At 41.5% G+C, this 9,075-nt stretch overlaps 1 protein-coding gene across 6 annotated transcripts in view; it reads right to left on the bottom strand.

Moving 5' to 3' along the window:
* Positions 1-9,075, bottom strand: part of LOC119722989 (NCK-interacting protein with SH3 domain-like) — a 38,828-nt gene continuing 29,753 nt past the window's right edge. For all 6 annotated transcript variants that reach the window (XM_038193427.1, XM_038193429.1, XM_038193431.1 and 3 more), the window contains 3 exons: positions 6,302-6,467; positions 4,417-4,576; positions 1-2,650 (listed from right to left, as the gene is read on the bottom strand). In XM_038193427.1, coding sequence (XP_038049355.1) covers positions 2,531-2,650; positions 4,417-4,576; positions 6,302-6,467 — 446 coding nt within the window. In that variant the 3' untranslated portion in view covers positions 1-2,530. The remainder of the gene's footprint in view (positions 2,651-4,416; positions 4,577-6,301; positions 6,468-9,075) is intronic.

Here is a 9,075-nt window from a genome sequence, read left to right as displayed (position 1 = left end):
TGTATTAAACTCTTTGACTTTACTTTGGGCCACAAATTTAGCAATCTCAACATTTCTGGTACAAAATTCACCAACAAAAAGATATCTACTTGTGCATACATGAACGTTAATCAAGGCACATACAGCAAGGCATTTTAAATACAAGTGGTGCTATACTCAAAATATAAAAAAAACTTGAATGTTTTTTTACACATTGACTAAATACTGAAATAATGTTTTTGGATACAGCCCACTTAAGATACAAATTGTTACATTCGATCAATATTAGTATTCGATCATTATAAAAACTCATCTCTCACTTTTAATCCATATTTTAATAGGCTAAATACATCAACTGTTACAAAGATTGGATAGAACAATCTAATTGCCATCCAAATGAATATCATTTCATCAGCTATTTCAACGATTTCTTATTAAAGATGAGCATTTCTTATAGGAGAAATGCCAACCTCTTAACTTGGTTTAACGGGAAGACATGTAGGGGAACTCAATTGTACAAATAAATGACTAGTACTGGAAATAGTACAGGATCTCTGACATTAAAATTTACGGCGCTATTTTGTCATTTGGTACTTTCACATGGACACTCACATTAACAACATAGATTATTAACACTGATTCGACACAAAGTTCAACATACGTACTTCATCAAGTCTTTGAATTCAACCAATCAAGGAGATCCATGGAGCATTATTTATTCGCCAACGGAAATGGAACAGTCCATGGATCACAGAGGGAGGCTATTTTTACTACACCACAAGTTAAAGCAGTCAATATTTGTTTAGTAATGCCTCAGCCACAGATTCTAATTGACTTGGAGAGAAAACCTGTTTATTTAATTTATTCAACCAAATCCAAATACAACATTGCTCTTTTCCAATATGGAAGTAGTTGAGATTCACTCGCACTTTTGCAAAGTACCCCTTCGCATGAAAAGTTTCAACGCTGTAACCTGTAGAACAATTACGCGCAATGCGAACACCCATATACATCCATAGATGCATGCACACAGTCCTGTTTGCCATTCATAGCATAATAGTAAAAATAGCCAATGCCATGTGACGCACTCTCGGCCAATCAAGATACAGAATCTGTGGAAGAGGTGTTATAACAGCATATTTTAATGCTTAGCAAACTCTAGCCGGGAACCAGCCACTCAGCAATATACATCACACAAAATGTTAACTGGTAAACCGACCTTGCCAACTAAATTGTTCTGTGCTGAGCAAAATTGTACGCTAAGCACCTCCACAGGGGTATGAGTGACCACAAAAAGCTGAAATCCAAAACAAACAAAAAGCTGAAATCAGCTTTAAAGCTGAGATTTCACACCCCTGCTTTATTTAAAATGAGGTCCCTTGGACTCTCCTGGAAGGACAACGACATGCATGAAGTTAATTTGTAACTGAAAATAATGCCCCACTGAAGCTTCAAGAATGTACATATATTTAACTTACCACCGTATTAAAAAGGAAGGCAATCGGAAACTGTATAGTAAAACGTTTACAAAAGAACTGTGTCTGTTTTAAAAACGAGACACACGAGGTTGAAATGTTACAGGGGGTTAACCCATAAAAAGATGACAACTTTCAAGGTAATGCGGTATAAAAAAATATGAAGAAATTCTAAACGTTAGGTCGTGCATACCCACTACCCTATCAAGGGTGTTGGTGATGACTTAACTCTTCCAGCTTTTGATGGAAAAATGTTATAAATCGTGTACCTCGGTCCAATTTCGAAAAACACAGACATTTTCTGCGCATAGAAAAAAAACGTGCTTAACAGCAAAAAACGTTTAACAGCCAAAAAAATTTTATGATGTAACTGAATAGTGCCTATTGTTTTCCTGCTTAGCATCTTTACTGGCGAAGTAATCTTTTCTGCTTATCTCCATGAAAAATGGGAAAAACGCAAAATGAAGGTGCACTAACTGTAGTAGGGCACTACCCACAATGCTTTGCATTTCCTGGATAGGTTGACTGGTAGAGGCGACCACGACTGGGACAAATCAGGGCCCGATTTTGAGCTGCACAGCAGACAGTGCTTTTCAACTGTATGTGCTAAGCGCATAGCAGATGTAAACCAGCCACAAGCAATATAAACTGCATGACTTTTGGCTGGTGACCTGTCTTTGCTGTAAAGCAACTATTTACTGTGCGTAGAAGTTTGACAAAATTGGCTGATTAACACACACACACTGTCAGAGTCGTTGTCTTGGTGTAAGGATTCAGCAGGTATTACATAGAATGTCTTGGGAGGGGGTTGGTCTGCTTGAGATGGACTTCCATGAATTCTGGTCCTTCTCCAGCGTTGTCTTGGGATGAGGATTCAGCCGGTATTATGTCTTTGGGAGGGGGTTGGTCTGCATGAGATTGACTTTTATGAATTCTGGTTTCTTCTCTGGCGTTGTCTTCGGGTGAGGATTCAGCCGGTATTATGTCTTTGGAAGGGGGTTGGTCTGCTTGGTATGGACTTCCATGATTTCTGGTTTCTTGTCCAGTGTTGTCTTGGGATGAGGATTCAGCCGGTATTATGTGGTTGGAAGGGAGTTGGTCTTCTTAAGATTGACTTTCATGAATTCCGGTTTTCGCTCTTCTTCTATTGCTTCTTGCTCCCTCATCTTAGCAAGTCGCTGTTCTTTTTCCTCTTCCTGAACAAAACAACAAAATGCGTACAAAAGTTCAAGAGTAGTTATTTTCCGTTAGATTTTGTGCAGTTGTTGTTGTTGAGGGTCAGGGTAGTCCAAGTTCACAAGGGTTTTATCTTGCAAATATAATGAAGTTTTTATTGTGAGACATTTAGATCAATTATCCCCAGCGTCCATCTCCTGGGCTTGCAGCATTATAATAATAATAATATGGGAGTCTTATATAGCACACGTATCTACCAACTATAAGGTACTCAAGGCGCTGGAGATATGTCTATTATTTAAGACAGGTAAGTGAAGTTTATGAGAAATATGAGACCCATTATGTAGCACCTTATTTAAGGTTTACAAGGTGCTGCGGCGCATATTGCAGCCACTGCCAGAAACACCGGGGCAAACCCCTTCTCTTAGCGATAAGTGTTACTGGGTTCTTTAACGTGCATTACACAACACACGGGACCTACAGCTTTACGTCCCATCCGAAGGACGAAGCAATAATGGTAAAGTGCCTTGCTCAAGAGCACAAGCACCATGTTCCCACAGTCAGGACTCGAACCCATGTACCACGGCACACGAGTCGAACACCGTAACCATTGGACCACAGCACCCCACTATGATGTCGCTAGCTATTGCTCAGTAGCTCAATTATAATGCAGTGTGCTGGCGCAGTATTCAGGAGGTAGCAGGCTCCAATCCAGCTTCCTGAGATAATCCGCCAATATTCCCCCGAGTAGGGAGAATCTAGTTAAGATAACCCACCCTGTGAAAGGCAGCGATTACTGAGTCGCATGTCACATGGTTGAATTGGAACCCTCACGCTCGAGCTCAACTTACGTCTCCAAAGTCCAACAAAATTCTGAAAGTATTCTGTGAGTCTGAATGCGCGACCAGATCTCTTTCTGGAAGTCTTAAGAAAAAGAAAACAAAGGTTCCCCCTACCCTCACGTACATATGAGATTGTTGTACTAGGGAACTGCTTACCAGTTGAGCATTATTTTACATGCAATATTCCCTTAGGCCCAAAAAAATAAGTCTCCGGTTTCTGGTATGGAGCTTGCCCAAAAAATGGTGCGGCGACGCGGCTTTTTTTTTTTTTTTACCTGATTTTTTTGCCTCAAAATGTAGGCTGATGACTGCAAATGGTGCCCAACTAGACTTAGTGCAAATATATGGGAGTCCAAAGAGGCCACATAAAGCTTATTCTCGATCGTAACCCCATCTAAAAACACATTAAAATTGTGCAGCAGCAGCAGGATTCCAGTCAAACCAGTCAGTTTGGCGGTTTTGAGACATCATCTTTCATTGAAAAAAAAAACTTTTTCATTTTGCCGACGTGCATGGCTACGGCGACGCGCGCGCATACCAGAAACCGGAGACTTTTTTTTTTGGCCTTAGATGGCCATAGTGTGACTGCAGTCAATAACATGGAGTGGAGTCTACAAGTTGCCAAGGTAGGGGGGGGGAGGGGCATCGCTCTGCTTGACAAGGCAGTGAGTAACAAGAATAAGCATTACAGAATGCTGTGTGGGGGGGGGGGGAGACAGCAAGACTGACTTCTATAAGTGCCCAGTCCACTCCAAAAATCACATGACATAACTCAAAGGAAGACAGACAACTTTCCTTGTGTTCCACAAACACGCACATGAATTCCAAATGTCTGTGCCAGGGACGGCTTCAAAGAATCTCCGCGCGGGGGATCGAGGAGCTAGCGCTCCAGTAATTTCAAATAGTTCTATGAGTAAGACGTCAGGGGGAAGAACATTTCTTACCATTCGTTCTTTGTCTTTCCTTTCCTGCAGCTTGATCTCCATGCTAGTCCGTCTGGATTTGGTCTCTGCATCCATCTTTTCTCTCCTCTGTCTCAATGACCTCTCCCGATTGACTACATCAAGCTCCGCTCTCTGAGGCAGAGGGCCACCGGTTTTATAGCTGATTGGAAAGAGAATGCAAGAGTTTCTAGAGCAGTACCTTGATGAACCAAACTATCGAGACCCCCCGTTTGTATCGATGGTCAGATTGAAGCTTGTATTGATGGTGAGGATGTATGTGTGACTAACTCTGACAGAGTGTTGGTGAGTTAAAGCTACAGTCCATCATATGCAGCTATCCAAAAAGTAACTGACGTAATTGCTGTTGAAAAACATGCTTGGTTGAAAGATAGTAAGGGGACTAAACTCCCTGTGAAATTATTCTTTCTGGCAAGCTGTCATTTTGAAGAAATCAAAGAAAGAAGGCCTTTCCAACGATGTGTGTAAAGACGCATCGTTGGAAATTTCTGTTAGTAGTTCGGTTTTTTTTATTCGGCGAAGCGCGCACAAGCGTTGACACGATGCACACACGGGAGCGGTTGCCATAATTTGTCAGATCAGTGCGCGACATCACGTAGCTGCAATCGGCTCCGCGAGAATGTGTCTCGGATGCTGAATTCAGGCGCAATTCAAAACATGACTCAGCAACTTTTGATTTGAAACAAAGATCCTACAATGTTGTTTTTCTCGAAATGTACAGCTGAACCTGAGCTGAAACTTCATCAGGTTAGTTGTTCAGTACCCTTCTTTAGATTTCGAGAAATTTGTTGCTTCAAACACGAAACAAAATGTACAAATTACAAATGATAGACTATACCTTTGATGGTTGGACTGGTCTACTTGATTATTTTGTGACCCGCCTACCGAAGTCGGTCCCATCGCTACTTTACCAATACCTGTGTGCATCATAATGCACAGCAGGGAGGCAGGATCATCTACATGTACGTGATGCCATTTAGACTATTGTTTGACTAGAGATGTTGCTAGTAGTGTGCAAGCATAAGGTATGTCACGAATCATCCACTAGTCGACCATGGCCCAGACAGAGCTCATAAGAGTTTCCTGCTCAATCCAACACAGTCCCACACAACCCAACTTGTCAAGTTATTGGATACCTGAAGATATCAAATGACTGGCATGCTCAATCCAACAGAATCCAACTGTGTCTTATTCTTTTGTTTGCTGCTGGATCCAACAGAGTCCAACTTGGTGTTATTTGCCAGTACCCAACAGATATCTGACTCTGAATGTTTTCAGTTGCCTGCCGAATCCAACAGATTTCAAAACTGAGGAATATACAATGGGTTTATTGCTCAATCCAAAAGGCCGCAACAGATATGTAAAATAGTTGGATCCTGTTGGATTGAGCAGGGTTAGGGTTAAAAACCAAGTGTTTCCCTACCATATGTGAATACAGTGGAACGCCGCTACAACGAACATCGCAGGATCCACAGAAAATGTTCGTAATAGCGATTGTTCGGTAAAGCGATTTTAAGCTGCCGGTGCTCCGGTACTCACTTTTCAATAAATGGCGCCCTTCATAACTTCACCTTGCACGCCCTGGTAGTTACTGAAAGACGACTTCGAACACATGCCGACTATTGAATAATGTAATTACACAGTTTTGAGCTTACTACCTACATCGATGGGTGGCTTTCTCCTTCAATGCCTTGGCGAAAAAATTGCCACTTGTCGCTCTTCTGTTGACAGTTTTTCAACAACAATGTTCGATTGGATTTGTACACAAAATTTGGGAGCCAAGGACGATGTTCGGTATAGCCGAATGTTCGGTATAGCGGTGTTCGGTATAGCGACGTTCCACTGTACATGTACACTGCATACCAACCTTGCTCTGAGCTCTCGATGCATTTCCCGATGTTCTCTGGATTCCTTGACCGGGTTGGGGAGAGGCTTAGGCTTGATGAGTAAGGATTCGTCCACGCCCTGGTAGGTTGGAGAGAGGTCGTTGGCTTCCTCCGAGGACGATGAGGGATATCTCCCCGATGAATTCACTGGAAGTAACAGACAGAAAATAGAAAAAAGGATAAGTTAACAATGTACTTAAAGAAACACTTGATGAATTTCTCCTCTGGAAAGAGAATGCCTGCTTACTGCTTACCACTTACCTTCAAGAGCATAAGCCATTAGCTTTCAGTAATTGTCACTTAATTTATTGTCATAGACCAACAAGCATAATCCGCTCCGTTCACAAGTACCCCCTCACCGGCAAAGAGAGTACAGTTGGGGGTGACCGAACGACGCCATCTTGCCTGACTGCCATTCGCTTGCCGCGAAGTGCAGCCACTGCGTGTACAAAGTACATATCCCCTGGTGTACGTGCGTCACACACAAGGAACGGTGCGCGTCAACCAGCGAAATGTCACGCCCATGGGACGTCGTTGCTAGGTAAAAGGGCGCCCTCTTTTGTCGGCGCACGGAGCCCATAGCAAAAGCATAGTGCTAGTTGTTAATGTACGGTACAAAGCAAATATGCTCCATGGCGGCTATTCTTCTGCCATTAATAGGGGCCTCTGTGAGTTCAAATTGATTCTGGAGGATATCGATCTTACACAGCCAACCTATGGGATTCTGTATTAGAACAGAAACTGTTCCACATTGCGGTGGGCTAAACACACCTTCATTGCACTACTGTACAGTGCGAGACAATTTTCCTTGGTGCAAACTGTCCCTTAATCCAGTGCAACAAATACTCATGACACATTTGCATGCTACGTGCATATATACCGGTATATGCAAAGGTTTAAAAAAAATACCACAACTAATCAGCTTCCATTTAAACTACAAAGAAATCTCAGGAAAAAAAATAAAAGTTATACATGTAATTTTGTTTTACCAACAACCAAAGCAACTTTAACCCTAACTGCCCAGCCTAATTCACATACATGTACATGTGTACTGTAGGAACCATACCCATTCTGGAAAATTCCAACACCCACATGTGAAATTGTACACACACACTGTTGGACTTAATTTCTGGAGGCATGCCAACCCCAGTGTAAAAGACCATCAGTCTAGGGGTGCTGTACCTATATATCCCAACAGATTTAAACAAAACCTGCTGTTGAGCTTTGATGGGTTGGGTTTGGTTAGGGCTCATGTAAACAACAAAGATATTTCTGAAAAAAAACCAACAGGTTGTAATGACGAAACATATCACTGCTTAAAGCTATAGTCCATCATTTGCAGCCATCCGAAAAAGTAACTGGCGTATTATTGTTGAAAAACATACTTGGTTGAAAGATAGTACAGTGGACTAAACTCCCTGTGAAATTAATCTTTCTGGCAAGCTATCATTTTGAAGTAATCAACGAAAGAAGGTCTTTCCAACGGTGCGTCTTAAGACGTACCGTAGGAAAATTTAAATTAATAGTTCGTTTTGTTATTCGGCGCAGTGCGCGCAAGCATTGGCACGATGCACAGGCGGGCGCGGTTGCTATAATTCGTCGGATCAGTGCGCGACATCGCGTATAGCTGCAATTCAAAACAATTCAAAACATGATTCAGAAACTTTTGATTTGAAATTGAGATCCTAGAATGCTGTTTTCATTAGATTTTGAACACTTTTATTGCTTCAAACGAACAAAATGCACAAATTACAAATGATGGACTATATCTTTAAAATGAACTTTCAACTATACTGGTGAATGAACATTAACTAGATCTGGATGAATATTATGGGAAAAAAGAACAGTAAAGGACACTTCATGTCAAGTAATTAACAATGCAGAACAAGAAAACTTACAGATCTGCTATCAGCTACCGGGGTAATTATGCTTTCAGCTCATTAATTATCAGCAAACCCCAAGGGAACCAGACAAGGTAATCTTTTTCTTTTTTAGAGTGAACCGAGAAAAATCACTCTCTTGCAAATTGCTTTCTGTTCACTTTACAAAAAATTCCAGTTTGCAATAAAGAGGTACACAAATATTTGCTGTGTGCACTTTACAAACTCTAAGAACCCTTAACCTTTGTTGACAAGGTCAAGATGAGCTACTTGAGTCTTCACATCCTGTTGAATTGTCTACAATTATCACCTGTTATACATCTTAAGGTCAATCACTGAGAGATGAAAGGTCAATTGTTCAAACTTTTGGGTAGCAGGCCATGTTGTTCAGATTCCTGTTTAATCATTGTCCTACCCAGCAAAACAAAAAGTGATCCCAACTTGCCCCTCCCCTCAAATAAAAAAAAAAAATCAGTTATGCCTATTTAGTTTTAGGCCAAAAAAAAAAGTCTCCGGTTTCTGGTATGCGCGCGCGTCGCCGTAGCCATGCGCGTGGGCAAAATGAAAAAAAATTTGTTTCAATGAAAGATGATGTCTCAAAACCGCCAAACTCACTGGTTTGACTGGAATCCCGCTGCTGCACAATTTTAACGTGTTATTAGATGGGGTTATGATCGAGAATAAGCTTCATGTGGCCTCTCTGGTCTCCCATAATATTTGCACTAAGTTTAGTCGGGCACCATTTGCACTCATCAGTCGAAATTTGAAGCAAAAAAAAACAGGTAAAAAAAAAAAAAGCCGCGTCGCTGCACCACTTTTTGGGCAAGCTCCATACCAGAAACCGGAGACTTTTTTTGGGGGGGGGCCTTACTGTG

This window comes from Patiria miniata, unplaced genomic scaffold (assembly GCF_015706575.1).
Source record: "Patiria miniata isolate m_02_andy unplaced genomic scaffold, ASM1570657v1 HiC_scaffold_16, whole genome shotgun sequence".
NCBI lineage: Eukaryota > Metazoa > Echinodermata > Asteroidea > Valvatida > Asterinidae > Patiria > Patiria miniata.
This window is presented reverse-complemented; position numbering and strand designations above follow the sequence as displayed.